This window comes from Camelina sativa, chromosome 11 (genome assembly GCF_000633955.1).
Source record: "Camelina sativa cultivar DH55 chromosome 11, Cs, whole genome shotgun sequence".
Classification (NCBI taxonomy): Eukaryota; Viridiplantae; Streptophyta; class Magnoliopsida; order Brassicales; family Brassicaceae; genus Camelina; species Camelina sativa.
In genome coordinates this window covers 31,711,539-31,728,739 of record NC_025695.1, presented here as the reverse complement: position 1 = coordinate 31,728,739, position 17,201 = coordinate 31,711,539, and the positions used below count along the sequence as shown (strand labels likewise).

The window sequence follows — 17,201 nt, the reverse complement described above, 5'->3', positions numbered from 1 at the left end:
TCAGCGGTTTCTAGATTTGTGAACATATTTCAGTATATATGTTTGTCGAAAACAATATTAACAAGCGGGCACTGACCTAATAAATATGAAAGTTGTAACTTATGTAAGTTTGTTACGAGTACTTAGATCACTGGTGACATCACTTGTTCAAGTGGAAACCCATTAAATAGCAAATAAACAAAAATCATTGACTTACTGAAGAGCAAAATTATTGACTTTCTCACCATTACATCACCAATAATGTAACAATTTCTAAATATTTTAATTTCTGGCAATTTGTGTGGATAAGCATCTTGGGAATGGCTAATCAACAATAAAAAATATTCAATTTCTTTTACGAAGTATATATCAGATTCCTTTTAAAAAGAAAAATCAAGATTCTTTCCAACAGAAGATTCTTTCTATTATTTATTTATTTTTTTTTGGTCGATTTCTATTAGTTTAAACAAGAGCGAAGAATCTTTCCATTATCACTCCCTATAAATTCCAATAGAAAATTCACTTTTCAATGACTTTAAGTAAGAAAGCAAGAAGAAGAAGAATGGCCACGTGCCCTCCTTTCGATTTTCAGCCAAATATTACAACGGTGGCGGTGGCGGCGGATGCGAGAGGCATAGCAGCTTCTTCGGAGGCACGACAGTGCTCGATCAAGGTGTTGGTTACGCTGTTATTCTTGGTTTTGGTGCTTTCTTTGCCATCTTCACATCTTTTTTGGTTAGTACCTACCCGTTTCTCGATTACAAAAAAAAAACGGACTAGTTTTGTGATTTGCTCGTGACCACAAAAAAGACTAGTTATAGACTTTCATAGTCAAATGATTTGTACTAACAAATAAAACAAATGATACTAATTTTCAATATTCTATAATGCTACACTAGACGTTATTCTTTTTGGGTCTTTGTTTCTAAAGTTTAAAATTTGACTAAAAATAGATACTAAATTTATCTATATACTATATATATCACGTTTTGATATAAACTTTTTTGGCCGATTAACCGTGTGTAATTTTGTGTGGCCAAATTATTTCGAAAATACAGTCTTATTTGCCTGTCTCTTTTGATTGTATTTGAAAATATCTGGATAATCAAAATTATAAAACAAAACAAATACTAAAATACATACTCATCTTAAATAGATCATATATAACATTAAAACCTAAAGACGTGTTCGTCTACCGTCTATCTGGTTGAGTGTAATAGTTCACTATAGTCTATAGATTGTTACTTCATTTCGGGTTTTCATATGGATTTCGGTTTCTAACAAACTAAACCAATTGTATATCAGTTTGATTTGGTTCTGGATTGAAATTTGAGTTTTGACCAAACTTTTAGTTCATTTCAGGGTATAATTAAGCTTGGATTTTCGTGATAACATAGGCCATAACATATGTATTAAAATACAGTTCAGTTTTTGAATATATTTTTTTCTTGAGATATTTGGCAAAATAGACTGTTTTCAAAACATAATTGTAAAAGTAGTACAATCACTATTTACAATTAGCAAATTTCACAATTTTTACTGTTTTCTACTGTTCACAAGACTTTTCAATCCTCATCAACATTTAATATTTACAACCATGCCATTAAGTCTTTTATTTTTATTTTCTTTTCATTTTTTTTCTTCTTTATTATATGCTCCATATAATCTAAAAATAAAAATGCTGACTAATTAAAAAAAAATCTAAATTTTTTAGAAATAAAAAATTCTATGCTTTTTCTTTATAATTAGATATGCATTTTGTTTGGTGATTTTATTTGATAATATTAAATATTTTTTACAAATTTAGATCCGTACACCTAATTAAGTGTATAGACATCTGTACAATTAATTAGGTGTACAGATGTCCGTACACACTATTATGTGTACATATGTCCGTACACATTATTAAGTGTACAAATGAAATTTGTTTAATTTTTAGGGTTTCAAATATTTGTACATATGCTTGTACTGCAATGTTTTTATACAAATTACATCTGTACACATAATAATGTGTATAGACATCTGTATACATACTAATGTGTACGGATACAAAAGATTTATATAATATATTTAAAAATTATTAAATAAAATTTATATCATATTGTAAAGAAAAAAATGTATTTTTTTTATCTAAGAAGTTTTCTAAAAATAGATTATATTAACAATTATTTGAATAATTATGATTGGAGGAAAAAAAAAAAGCTTTATTTCTTACCCACATACATACCCATTTTTATAATTTTCTCACCAAACTTATGCCCCACCATTTCTTCCTATCTCACAAACTATCTATTACACAACATCCTATTTTTCTAATTTTAAATAGTGAATATATTAGTTTTCCAATTAAGTTTCCATAATGTACTAATTTGCTATCAAACCCTTTTTTTTCTTCTTCTTGAGTTTGGATCAGTTTTATATATCCAAATTGATCACCACCTACTTCAGTAAGTATTATTAAAAATATATGAATATTTTCCCAAGTCCACCATGATAATATTTCGGATTTATTAAATGAATGAAGGTATGGTTAGAACAACGATATGTGGGGGCTAGTCATACCTCGGAATGGTTCAATACAGCCGGAAGAAACGTTAAAACAGGACTCATTGCAAGTGTCATTGTGTCACAGGTAAAACTACGATTTATAATTTGATGATACAAAGTAACATCTCGATGATAAATTTATGTTGATTTTAGTGATTTTTACTGATTTTTGTGTGTGGGTTGATGAGTTAACAGTGGACATGGGCTGCGACCATACTGCAAAGTTCAAACGTAGCATGGCAGTATGGGGTTAGTGGACCGTTTTGGTACGCTAGTGGAGCCACCATACAGGTTAATTCCAGAACGAAAACTATATAATATAATTTTTGTTTTATGTATATATATGCATAATGGTTAGTGAATAATCGATGAACAAAATAGGTGCTCTTGTTTGGTGTGATGGCGATTGAGATAAAACGAAAGGCTCCTAATGCTCATACGGTCTGCGAAATCGTGAAGGCTCGGTAAGTAAAATCTCAATTAGTTTATTATTTAGTTGTTTTTATCTTCATATAATAAAATGGACATTTGAATCAAACTGGATTCTTAGTAGAACAAATCGCTCGAGCATTAGTTTAAGGCTTATTTATTTGTATTTGATAAAATTAGTTGGGGAACCGCAACGCATATAGTGTTCTTGGTGTTTTGTTTGGCCACAAACACCGTAGTGACGGCGATGCTCTTGCTTGGTGGCTCGGCTGTGGTGAATGCTCTCACCGGAGTTAATATATACGCCGCAAGCTTTCTCATTCCTCTCGGCGTCGTTGTCTATACTTTGGCTGGAGGACTTAAAGCTACTTTCCTCGCAAGCTACGTTCACTCCGTTATAGGTAATATTACATTTAAATATATCTTGACGAACAAGTTATAGATCGAACCTACCATACATACAAATAGTCAAAAATATTTTTAGAGATGTTAACTATACAATATGTATATTCTCGTCATAACAATGAATGAGTCAATATGACCATAGTATGTAGCTTCGTGGTTTGTATAATTGTATGAATAAGTTATTAGACCACGAAAAAAAGAAACTAATAAATAAATTTGTAATAATTAATATTTTGTTTATCGATCGAAGAATTAGTTAATGGTTTTATATTCTTACAAAATCGGACACTCATGCAATGAATAGATGTTTACTATATTTTGGTAATTCGTTTGTCTTTCAGTTCACGTGGTTCTAGTCGTTTTTGTGTTTCTGGTCTACACTTCAAGTAGTGAGCTTGGGAGTCCGTCCGTGGTATATGACCGGCTAAGGGACATGGCTTCTAAGTTAAGAACTTGCACTGAGCCGCTCTCACACCACGACCAAGCTTGCGGTCCTGTTGATGGCAACTACAGAGGCTCCTATGTCACTATGTTGAGCTCTGGCGGTGCTGTCTTCGGTCTCATTAACATTGTCGGAAACTTTGGCACTGTCTTCGTAGACAATGTGAGATTTCTTTTCAATGAAGTATCGCAGAAACTCATATTTTTGATATAGCATTTTAGAAAATTTAAGAGATTTTGGTTTTTGCCTTAGAAATTGTAAAGAAAGAAAAAAAGTTAGGAGGGTTTTAGTAAATATTATTTTCTTCTTTAGGGTTATTGGGTGAGTGCAATAGCTGCTCGACCTTCATCAACCCATAAAGGGTATTTGCTTGGTGGACTCGTGTGGTTCGCTGTGCCTTTCTCTTTAGCCACCTCATTAGGCCTCGGCGCACTAGCCCTTGACTTGCCTATAACCGCCGATGAGGCTAATCGAGGTCTAGTCCCGCCTGCCACAGCCATTGCTCTCATGGGTAAATCAGGATCATTACTTCTTCTCACTATGCTTTTCATGTAAGTACACTCTCTGTAGATCATATATATGTAAACAAGTTTTGGAATAGCAAAATATGTGTAGATGTTTTGTTATTTTTATAGGGTTTATTTAGTTCTTTCACTTGTTTTTTACGAATCACTCGTTTAGTATAACAATTTTTGGCTTGATGTAGATCACTTATTAGTTTTTGGATGATCAGTATTTTGGTTTAATTTAAAGTTTAAAAGCCTAAAAATTAGTTACAAAAATTTACATTTTCTTTCAAACTTTGTTCAATACCTACTCAATTTTGGGTTGATTAGTCCATTTGACCCGGTATGGTTCAATCAAATCAATTCAGTTTTGGTTAGAAACACCCTTACCAACAGAAAAATGTATAAATCGCCATTTTTACCCTTCTTATAATGTAAGTACTCCTCTTGCTTTAAAAGCAAGAAGTTGTTTATAAATTTGTCTCTATTTCTTCTTACACAAAATACTTAGTTTACATACATGCTTATTTCAAATCATGAGTTTTATGGTCTTTGTCGATCCTCAGGGCTGTAACATCGGCTGGTTCTTCAGAGCTAATCGCGGTCTCATCGCTTTTCACCTACGACATCTACCGCACATACATAAACCCTAGAGCAACCGGTAAACAAATCTTGAGAATCTCAAGATCGGCGGTTCTTGGATTCGGATGTTTCATGGGTATTCTTGCAGTGATCTTGAACAAAGCCGGGGTTTCGCTTGGATGGATGTATCTCGCGATGGGAGTTCTCATTGGCTCTGCGGTCATTCCCATTGCTTTCATGCTCTTGTGGAGTAAAGCCAATGCCTTTGGTGCGATTCTTGGATCGATCTCGGGTTGTGTTCTTGGGATCGTTACTTGGTTATCTACAGCAAAGATACAATACGGACGCGTTGATCTTGATACAACTGGGAGAAATGCTCCCATGTTAGCTGGTAACCTCGTCGCAATTCTATCAGGTCAGCATCTAATAGTTTGTTGTTTTGGTATTTCGGTTAGTTTGAAAATATTTATTTGAATCTTTTGGTTCGGTATGTTCTTTGAAGCTAAGTAACTCTAATATTGGTTGGTCCGTACGTATGAACTTATATATATAGGAGGGTTGATCCATGCGGTGTGTAGTCTAGTACGGCCACAGAATTATGACTGGTCGACGACAAGGGAGATCAAAGTAGTGGAAGCTGAGGCTTCAGGGGACGATATTGATGTTCCTGCGGACGAGCTAAGAGAAGAGAAGCTGAGAAGAGCTAAAGTTTGGATTGTGAAATGGGGTCTTGTCTTCACTCTCCTCATTGTTGTCATTTGGCCACTTCTCTCTCTCCCAGCACGTAAGTCGTCTTCCCATGCATATAAATGAAAATAGAGCTTTATTCTTATCTAAAGCTTGCATAATTTTGACGTGATTTTAAAGATGTATATCATTTTTATTTTTATTAAGATATTAATAAAAAAAAACATATTTTCTAATTAATTGTTGCGCTTTTAAAAAATTGGTTACTAATAAGAGCATAAATATCATTCTTGAAATTTTGCAGGCGTGTTTAGCAGAGGATATTTCTGGTTTTGGGCAATTGTGGCCGTAGCTTGGGGAACAATAGGATCAATTGTGATAATTGGTTTGCCATTAATCGAAAGTTGGGACACGATCAAGAGCGTTTGTATGGGAATGTTTACGAACGATAAGTTAATGAACAAGCTTGATGACTTGAACCATAGGCTTCAAGCGTTAACCATGGCTGTACCAGAAGCTGAGAGGATTTATTTGCTCGAACTTGAGAAGACCAAGAAAACCGATGAAGAAAGTTGAAGAAAATATCAAAAGATTGATAATTTATTTTGTTTATATATGTGGCTTTGTTTGGTTATCTTTCTTGTTTGTGTGAAATCATATCCTTTTGTACATTGTGTTTAATCTCTTAGACAAGTGTATCTACAAAGTACAAAACAGACAGTGAAACAAAGTAAACATATGTATGAGTGTGAATGTTAAAAATGGTTACTCTTAATCTTATTTGGTTTGGTTCAATACTTTAACATGATTTAAGTTTGGTTTGGATAAGGATTTGGTTTATTTGATGTTTGTCATTTGTGTGGATAGTTGAATTTATTGCTATAAAAATCTAATAGTGTGGAACTGTGGATGTTAAAAAATGGTTACCCTTATTCGGTTTGGTTCAATAATTTGACATGGTTCAAGTTTAGCTTGGATAGGGATTTGGTTTATTGGTTTTTGTCATTTTTGTGGCTAGTTGAATACTTGAATCTATTGTTATAAAAATTAAATAGTGTGGATGTTAAAAATGGTTACTCTTATTCGGTTTGGTTCAATACTTCAACATGATTCAAGTTTGGTTTGGATAAGGATTTGGTTTATTTGGTTTATTTGGTTTGTCATTTGTGTGATTAGTTGAATTCATTGTTATAAAAATCAAATCATTTAGCAAGCTAAAATTACTAGGACGTTTTGAGTTTAGTAAAATCACTTAACCAAAATGTTGAGATCAGTCTGATTAGCTCTTAATATTTATCACTAGATTAAGACCCGTGCTAGAGCACATATTGAAATTCATTTTATTTATATGGTAAGTTTTTTATAAAATATAATTTATGTGATTGTTTTTACAATTATTTTGTAAGTTTTATATTGTTAATGATTCTAGATAAGTATCGTGCTATAACACTGGTTAAATTTTATTTTATACAAAATTTTGTATATTTTCTATTTTAAAATAAAATTTTAATATGTTGTATTAGTTTATGTACGTGAAGTTATTTCAACAATGTATATTCTATCTCATGACTTAATATCATTATAAGACATAATTTTGTGAATTTGGTTTTTAAAAAGCGAATTATTATATTATTAGTAATTTTATATATTGTTATATTTTTTTTTATTATACTTAGTTTTTTGAATTTTTTTTATATTATAGTGACATATTATTGACATTGCTATAACAAACTAATTTAGAGTGTTTATAATTTCTAACTTTAATATCGAGTTTCAATATTTTAAAAATATTTCAAAATAAATTATTTAAAGTTTATTATATTATATAAAATTATAAAATTCAACAAAAAATATGAAATTCAATTTAAATATTCAAATTTTGACCCGTTACTCAGTAAAAATATTAATTTAATAGATATTATTTTTAAAGAATAATATTAATAAAAATTTAATATTTTATAGATTGAATCATTTATATTTGTTTTTAAAAACTTATGGTATATCTGGAAATAAAACTATTTTTAATTATAATAAATAATATGATAATTTATTTGTTTCACAAAATAGACTCATATATAAAAATGAGAGGTGAAGTATAATAATAATTAACAAATTAATATGTTATGTTAGATATCAAAAGAATTTTATTTGATGAATAATTTAATAAAGAAAATTAATATGGTAAGTTAGATGATATCAAATGATTATTTAGAATATTCTTTCAAAATTTTTAGAAACAATAAATCCAGACTATACAAATAATATAAAACTTAATCTATAACCTATTGTAACCAACTTATTAAAATTATATAGTTTACAAAACAATGTTGTGTACTTCCGTTTTATTATATAGGGGATTTTTTAATTTTCTTTATCTATTAAAACATTAAAGAGATATGATCTAAGTTTTAATGAATCAACCAAATGCTAACATGACAATAGAAAAATGATGGTATGACATCTCTATTTTATTTTGTTATAATAACACGTACAAATATTTTACTTATGTTTTAATTATATTTTACATATGTTTTGCTTATTTTTTTATTAATTTAATATTTTTATATATTAAAATATATATATATATATATTTAAGTAAATACAAAATCTTATCGGTGAAATTAGTTGAAAAATATATAATTATATGTAATACAATTTTAGTTTTACGAATGTAGAAAACCGTTTTAGGAAATTTACTACTCCGAAACCGCCTCTCCCACCAATGTTGCTATGAAAGCAATCATTTGTAGCATCCCTGAGAACCTGCAAATGGGAACGCTCTGTTCTCGTGTTCCACGATCTTGCTCTGCTGCTCAAAAGACTGATGAGTGTATGTCAACGTTTCATTTGGCTTTGAGTGCTTATCAGCTCGCTTCACTTTTATAAGAAAATAGATGGGGACAAATCCTTCTCCGATAATCAGCAAACCCACAACCAAAGTCCTAAAATGACTAATCTTTTTGTAATACTTGTCTAGTCTTATCAGCCAAGACAATATGTTATTTAAATGGTTCCGCGAAAATGTTTTTTTTTAATATATTTTTTTAATCATAAAACATGTTCTATGTCTTATAAAGCCTTATTAACCTGAAAGAAAAAAATAAAAAGAGAACACAATGACGACATTTAAATGACATTCAACAATGAATGACTGCATAACATAAAATCATACTCCATATTCTTATCAAACGTCCAACAAGCATAATAGTTACACATAATACTCAACCTAGCATATTCATAATATTACTTAAACCATATTTAAACATCAATACTTTTATCGATACATACATTTATCAACAACGATAAACCGAAATCTCATCAACACAGAAACCAATCCCATGTTCGTCCAATCACATGAAATTTACACTACTAATTTGCAAAGAAACTGCGTTCACTAGCATTAATATTAGAGTAAGTATTTGTAAAACTAAAACTTTTGTCAACTACATGAAATTAAATTTTATTCCAATTGGTTTGGTTTGGTTTGGTACAGTTTGATGACCTGAGTCGATTTCGGGACCGGTTTAAGTTAACATGGTTCAATTTTCGTTTAATTCAACTCGGTTTGGTTTAACGTAACCAAAGAGAATAGGCCAAGGCCCAATAAAACGGTCACTTGGATCAAATAACCCAACCCGAAAGTGTAACCGGGTCATTTACTCGGGCGTTTCTTTCATCTCTCTTCCAAAGGTGTTTGTTTTTTTATCAAATCCACATTTCCCCCAATTTGAGTTCTCTTCAAGTCTTCTTCTTCTTCGCTTCAGCCATGGGAACCCTATCTCTCTCATCTTCTCTCAAACCTTCACTCGTTTCATCAAGGCTCAATTCATCTTCATCTGCGTCATCTTCTTCCTTCCCGAAGCCAAACAGTCTCCACCTCAAACCCACCAAACTCGTTTCGCCACCTCTCAGAACAACTTCTCCGTCGCCGTTGAGATTCGCTAATGCTTCTTCAATCGAGATGTCGCAGACACAGGAATCAGCTATCCGCGGAGCTGAATCTGACGTCATGGGTCTTCTCCTCAGGGAACGAATCGTCTTCCTCGGCAGCGGTATCGACGATTTCGTAGCTGATGCTATCATGAGTCAGTTGCTGCTTTTAGATGCTAAAGATCCTAAGAAAGATATTAAACTCTTTATCAATTCCCCTGGTGGTTCCCTCAGGTTATCATCTTGATTTCGTATTATTTGTTTTTCTCATTTGGGTTTCTGCGTTAATGGTGAAAGTTTCAGTCTTTTGCAGCTTAGGTTTTCGTTTTTAGGGTTTTAGTTAGCATTGCAAAGTAATTCAATTTTGTGGAAAGTTTTAAGTATAATATGCAATTGAAGTGTCTCCTTAGCTTAATTAGATAAAATTGCTATAAGAAAATTAATTGTCAGTTCTGTTGGTGTGTCTTCTCAGCTAGTTTGCTAAGAACATTGTGATGAATTAGCTGCGGAAGTTAATTTTTCAGCTAAGTTTTAGTTCAAGTGAAGTGAGTCCTCAGCTACTTTGCTTTGAGAATCCGTTGTGTGGTGTGAAACTGTTCACTGAAGTTTCTCCTCAGCTAGTTTGCTTATGTTACTTATGAATGGTTGACTATTATATATCTGACAGTTAATACTTTCACAGTGGATTTGAGAATAATATGTTGACTTGTTTGTAATAATGTTTGATTGGGTTTAGTTTCTGGCTCAGATAGTCTAACTTGATGTTTTTTGTTTGTTTGTTTGGTTAGTGCAACCATGGCTATATACGATGTGGTTCAACTTGTGAGAGCTGATGTTTCGACGATTGCTCTTGGAATTGCTGCATCAACAGCTTCGATTATTCTTGGTGCGGGAACTAAAGGTAAGCGTTTTGCTATGCCCAACACGAGGATAATGATTCACCAACCTCTTGGAGGTGCGAGCGGTCAAGCTATAGATGTTGAGATCCAAGCTAAGGAAGTTATGCATAACAAGAACAATGTCACCAGCATTATCGCGGGATGTACCAGCCGATCGTTTGAGCAGGTTCTGAAAGATATTGATAGAGACCGGTACATGTCTCCAATTGAAGCGGTTGAGTATGGTTTAATAGATGGAGTCATCGATGGAGACAGCATTATTCCTCTCGAACCTGTTCCTGATAGAGTGAAACCGAGAGTAAACTACGAGGAGATTAGCAAGGATCCGATGAAATTCTTGACTCCGGAGATACCTGATGACGAGATTTACTAAAGCCAAGCTCATCTTGAATCAGGTAATTGATCATATTGCCTATAACCACGTTCTTGTTAATGTTTGGCCATGGATTCTACATCTTTTGCTATGTAGTGGTGAAGTTACAGTTTCACCTAAGTGATCATAGGCTGGTCAGTTCAAAGCTCAAAGAGGGATACTCCATATCTTAGGAAGAAAATTGAATAATGTTTGAATCTTCATTGTCAGATGAATAGACATCTAAAATCAGTTAGACGATTCTGATTTTTGATTAAAGAGTAATCTGAATTTTCTTTCGCATTTATCTCCAGGGATCTTCCAATGTGACTCAGACTGGTGGTTTCGAGGACATAGCTCGATTACTTGTGCGGTTACTGGTGATTGGCTTTGCGAAACCGAAGCTGGACTTACTTACCTTTTGTAATCTCTCATATTTTACTTGTTCAGAAAATAATTGTTTTTTAAATCACTCTGTTTTGAGCAAAAAGACATAAAAAGAAGCTGTAGTAGATTTCATTTGCGACAATCACTTTTCAAGTGTTCTATGGATTCAAGAAGTAGCGGTCAGAATTTCTATAGTATATTCATATTGAATGTTGTAGAAGTCTTAACTAATCAAGACTTATGTGTAGAAACAAATACAAGAAGTCTCAACTAATTAAGAGATTGTTGAGCAAGACTTATATGCTTAGAATTCTAGGTTTCCCTAAAAAGAAAAGCAAGAGTTCAAAGACTTGTTGAGGAGAACAGTTGTCGACAATTTTCTTAGAAATCCAAAAGTTGTCTTACAAATATAAAGCTTAACGGTTAAATAAAAGAGAGGGGCAAAGCCGCTACTAGCCTATATCCGATAATGCTAAACACCTAAAGAGAATCTTAAAGAAAATGAAATAACGAAAGGAAATTGAATAAAACCGACATAAAAATAAACTTGTAGAATAGAATGCTCAATGCTGCATCATTGAAGATCAGGAACTTCTATAAAAGTGTTCGCAATTTCTTTTTTTTTTTTAAAACAAAATATGCACATTTGGGATATGCGTGGACTGTGTGGTGTTGATTTGGAGATAATAAAATGTTGTTAGCACAAACGAATAGTATGTTTTAAGTGAAAATAACATGCAGTAATTTGGCTGTCATATTTTATTTGAGCAAGAATGTGATATTGGATAAAGTAGCATGATTATATACACTTTGGTCAAAAAGTGATTTGAGTTTTCACCAGTTTTTATATGATTTTGATAATTATAAGTAAATTGATATAATTTTGTTGTAAAAATCTTTTAAATCACACTAAAACATAATATTTCAATTTATGTATTTTTAGATGACTGTAATACTGTTTTATTGGCTGAACAGTTTTGGCAACTGATTACAGTACCAAACTCACTCTTTGCTAGGGTTTTCAAAAGTCGTTATTATAGGCATTATGATCCTTTGTATTCAATTAAATCTTACTTTCCGTCTTATGGATGGCGGAGTATAGTATCTGCTCGTTCTCTGGTAAACAAATGATTTATTAAACAAGTAAAATCTGTTGACTCCATCTCTGTATGGTCTGATCCCTGGATCCCTGCTCAATTTTCGAGACCATCATTGTGTTCAAGATCGTCTTTCGATCCTGCAATTCGAGTTAAAACTTTTATTGACAGGACTTCAAATTCCTGGAATTTGGCATTGCTTTCGGCCACTTTTGAGTCGGAGGATGTTGCCAACATTTTTGGCTTTACCACTAGGTAATCCAAATTCACTGGATAGGCGAGGTTGGCACTTAACAAAAACTGGTATCTATACGGTTAAGTCGGGGTATAATGCTTTATGGCAGAATCCAATACCTATTTCTGCTCAGCAAGCTTTTGGGCCAAACATAATTCCATTACAAGCCTATGTTTGGCAAATCGGATGCCTTCCAAAAATTCGGTATTTCTTGTGGCAAGCAATCACTAGTTGTGTAGCAACAACATCTAATCTTCAGAAACGTGGGATAAACTGTGATATTGAGTGTGCGCTTTGTGGCTATACGGAAGAGACAATCAATCATGTCCTGTTTGAGTGCCCTTCAGCGAAACAGGTTTGGACTTTATCTTCATTTCTGACAGCTCTGGGGTGTTTTTCCTTGGAATCTATTTATGTAAACAACAGCTTTATCTTCATTTCTGACAGCTCTGGGGTGTTTTTCCTTGGAGTCTATCTATGTAAACAACAGATTCTCTGTTGGCCTCATCTGGCTAAATTAAGTTTTTTCTTGTGAGTAAGTATGTATATGGCTTTATCAATTCTTAGTCTGTTCCGTCACTTTTTAAGTGGTTGTCATCACTTGGAGCTCAATATGAAACTTCTTTTAAGGTTTAGTGGAGTGGAGCTTAACAGTCAAATCGTGGTCCACTAAGTATTCCACGTCAGCAATAGCTTCTACGGTAAGCTTAATATTAATTTAATTCCCGTATAACGTGACGAGATTTTTTCGTCGTTACTTTACTTAATTGCTCATTAATTTGGCATTATTTCACCCTTTTTGTCCCCCGACTCTAATTTCAAAAATTATAAACTCTCCTAAATTATAATAACTTTGTACATTTACATTCGAAATCTGCATATAATTGAAAAATTGTATTTTAATTTTGGGGGCTTTTATGTAGTTTTGGGGGTTATTCGCAAATCACATAAAAGCTAAGACCCCGATATGTTAATTGTCCAAAACCCACGAAAGCGTTCTAGTTTTCCCTCTCAAAAAGCTCCCACCTTTAGGGTTCCTCAATCAATCATTTAGAAATCCCTAATTCAATCGTCTAATTAGGTTTTCAATTCCAATTCCCATCCAAAAATCTCCTCTTTCACCTTCTCAATTTCTTGGATCAAACCCATTTTTCTCCACAGTGCGAAATCGAGGTTAATTGGGTCGGGGGAGGGTAAAAACACGATGGCGGTGAACCTGACGGCGGAAGCGATAGCGAAGATGTTGAATGGAGAAGTGACAAGTGAGACTGATATGACGCCAGTGCTGCAAGTTACAGAGTTGAAGATGATTCAGACCAAGCTTAATCAGAATCATGAATCAAGCAATCGATACAAGATTACTTTATCCGATGGGATCCTCTGGCAACAAGGCATGCTTAATACTTCATTGAACAGTCTCGTTATACAAGGCAGTATTCAATTTGGTTCGATTGTGAAACTCACTCGTTTCGTCTGTAATCAAGTCCAGTCTCGAAGGTACTGTTTAATACTGCAATCTCTTCTCAGATTCATCATTGTTAAAAACGAAAAAAATTAAAAAAGTGTTTTTTTTTTAAATGTTGTGTTCATGACAGGATCGTTGTTGTTGCGGATGTGGAGATTCTTGTGGAGAAATGCGATATTATTGGCCCTCGTGTACAATCTGGGAAGCCTAATGAACCTGGCCAAAGCTCAGTGTTTGATCAACAACGTGGTGGATTGGGATCTGTAAACACACAACAAAGCAATGGTGGTGGCTTTGAGCAGCAACAAGCTAGAAGGACTGATTTGAATGGTGGGAGATATGGTGCATCTGCTAATTCACCTCAACCTCAAGTTGTTCATAACAATCCTGACGCTGTGAGATATGGTGTATCTGCTAATTTACCTCAGCCTCAAGTTGTTCATAATAGTTCTGACGCTGGGAGATATGGTTTACCGGCTAATTCACCTCAGCCTCATCAAGTTGGTCATAACAGTTCTGACGCCGGGAAATATGGTGCTAATTTAGCTCAGCCTCAAGTTGGTCATAACAGTTCTGACGCTGGGAGATATGGTCTACCGGCTAGTTCACCTCAGCCTCAAGTTGGTCATAACAGTTCTGACGCTGGGAGATATGGTCTACCGGCTAGTTCACCTCAGCCTCAAGTTGGTCATAACAGTTCTGACGCTGGGAGATATGGTCTACCGGCTAGTTCACCTCAGCCTCAAGTTGGTCAAAGATATGGTACTGGTTCTGGTTATCCAGAAACATCACCTTCCAGTAGGCCATATGGGAGCTCAAATGCAGGTTATGGGGGCTCTAGGTTAGAGCAACCTCGGGCACCTGCAACAACCGCTTATTCCCGACCAGTTCAATCGAGTTACCAGCCACAGCCACCACCGATGTATGTTAACAGGGGACCTGTGGCTAGGAACGAAGCTCCCCCGAGGATAACTCCGATTGCTGCTCTTAATCCTTACCAGGGTCGGTGGACCATCAAGGTCAGGGTATCGTGTAAGGGAGCACTGAGGCGTTTTAGTAATCCGCGTGGAGAAGGGAAATTGTTCAATTTTGATCTCCTTGACTCTGGTGGTGGGGAAATACGGGTGACTTGTTTCAATGATGTGGTTGATCAGTTCTTTGACCAGATTGTAGTTGGTAATGTGTATCTGATTTCAAGGGGGAGTTTGAAACCTGCTCAGAAGAACTTCAATCATCTTCAAAATGATTATGAAATACATTTAGACTCTGCATCAACGATACAGCAATGCTATGAAGATGATCCTACCATTCCACGCCATCAGTTCCATTTTCGTAACGTTGGTGATATTGAAAACATGGAGAGCAACAGCATAACTGATCTTATTGGTATCGTTTCGTCTATCAATCCGGCAGTATCCATTATGCGGAAAAACCAAACTGAGGTACTTAAAAGGGCACTTCAGTTAAAGGATATGTCAGGCAGAAGTGTCGAGTTTACCATGTGGGGTGATTTCTGCAATGCGGAAGGACAGAAATTACAAATGCTTTGTGATTCTGGGGCATCCCCGGTTCTTGCTGTGAAGGCAGGCAGGATCAGTGAATTCAACGGGAAGCAAGTGAGCACCATTGGATCAAGTCAGTTGTTCATAGAGCCAGATTTCCCTGAAGCCAGAGAATTAAGAGAATGGTATGAGAGAGAAGGAAGAAACGCTCATTTTACCTCCATATCAAGAGAGTTTACTGGTGCTGGCAGACAAGAACTTCGCAAGGTAATTACTCAGATCAAGGACGACAAGCTAGGGACCTCAGAGAAGCCAGACTGGATCACAGTCTGTGCCACCATTTCATTCATGAAGGTTGAAAATTTCTGCTACACGGCTTGTCCTATCATGAATGGAGATCGTCCGTGCAGCAAAAAAGTCACAAATAATGGAGATGGGACATGGCGTTGTGAGAAGTGTGACAAATCTGTGGAAGAATGTGACTACAGGTATATATTGCAGATCCAGTTACAGGACCATACTGGTCTAACCTGGGCCACAGCATTCCAGGAAGCTGGTGAGGAGATAATGGGAATATCTGCGAAAGATTTGTATTATATCAAGTATGAACATCAGGAGGAGGAGAAATTCGAAGATATCATCCGCAGTTTTACTTTCTCCAAGTACATTTTTAAGCTGAAGATTAAAGAAGAAACTTATAGCGACGAGCAACGGGTTAAAGCAACTGTTGTGAAAGCTGAAAAGATTAACTATTCTTCAGATACCAGGTTCATGCTAGAGGCAATGGATAAACTCAGGACAGGAGATGCAAATTCTCTTCCTGTAAAGCTAGAGAGTTCCAACTACAGGTCTGATGCATTGAACTCCGGTATTGGAACCTCGGGAACTAGAGAGACCGCATCAGTGGACGCACGCAGAGATTTTGGATTACCTGCAGCAAACCAAGTGGGTCAATATGGAAATCAGTATGCAGGGCCTATCAACGGTATTACTAGCTGTAACGCTTGTGGTAGCAATGGTCATGTTTCTGCAAACTGCCCAAGCCTTATGAGCGAGCCACAAGGACAATACACACAAGGAAGATACACAGGAGGTGGCACGCCAAGGCAACATGTTGGCGGCTACTGAAAACCTCTAGTGACTATTTCACATCATGGTCATCATCATCTGGATACAAAGGTACTAAGGTCAGAGGCTGTTTTGACCGTTTAAGTGTACTCATCTACATTGGATGTTTGAGTTCCGTTTTTGTGGGTCTTAGTCTATTTTTTCTCTGTTTGCCAATTGAACTCTGAAGATGTTGGTGCTAATGGTTCTTTTGTGTTTTTGTTTTCTTTGTATAAATCTCATTAATATTTTAGATATGGTAACGTTTCTGTGCTCAATATCAGATTCAAATAAAGTCGGTAAGTTTTTAAAAGAGAGGCAACAGAGGGAATTATTAACCTTTTATTTAGACCCATATAAAGGGATAAAACGACACAATTGTTTTGGTTTACACAATTCACTGAATTACAAAAAGTACCTTCCCCCACATAAATATCCAACCCTCGCGTAGTAGTCTGTAGTTTTTAAAATCAATAACCCCAATCTCTCAATAACAGAGTCCAGTTGATTTAGCAGATTCTCCAACATTTACATTGTAATAAACCCCTTTCACTCCCTCTCCTGTACCACAATGTCCCCCAGAAAAGCCTGAGTCGCTAGGGCTCTGATTGTACCCAGGAACCGTAGTAACAGAAGCCGTTTCAGCAACT

At 34.9% G+C, this 17,201-nt stretch overlaps 2 protein-coding genes and 1 pseudogene across 2 annotated transcripts; all 3 read left to right on the top strand.

Moving 5' to 3' along the window:
• LOC104724874 lies at positions 369-6,346 on the top strand (annotated as a pseudogene).
• LOC104724873 (ATP-dependent Clp protease proteolytic subunit 4, chloroplastic) lies at positions 9,272-11,339 on the top strand. Its single transcript, XM_010443432.2, has 3 exons — positions 9,272-9,741; positions 10,296-10,801; positions 11,073-11,339. Exons 1-2 carry the CDS (start codon positions 9,344-9,346, stop codon positions 10,777-10,779), a joined length of 882 nt encoding a protein of 293 aa, XP_010441734.1. The 5' UTR covers positions 9,272-9,343; the 3' UTR covers positions 10,780-10,801; positions 11,073-11,339.
• On the top strand, positions 13,296-16,858 carry LOC104724872 (replication protein A 70 kDa DNA-binding subunit C-like). The gene is made up of 2 exons (XM_010443431.2): positions 13,296-13,974; positions 14,073-16,858. Exons 1-2 carry the CDS (start codon positions 13,682-13,684, stop codon positions 16,570-16,572), a joined length of 2,793 nt encoding a protein of 930 aa, XP_010441733.1. The 5' UTR covers positions 13,296-13,681; the 3' UTR covers positions 16,573-16,858.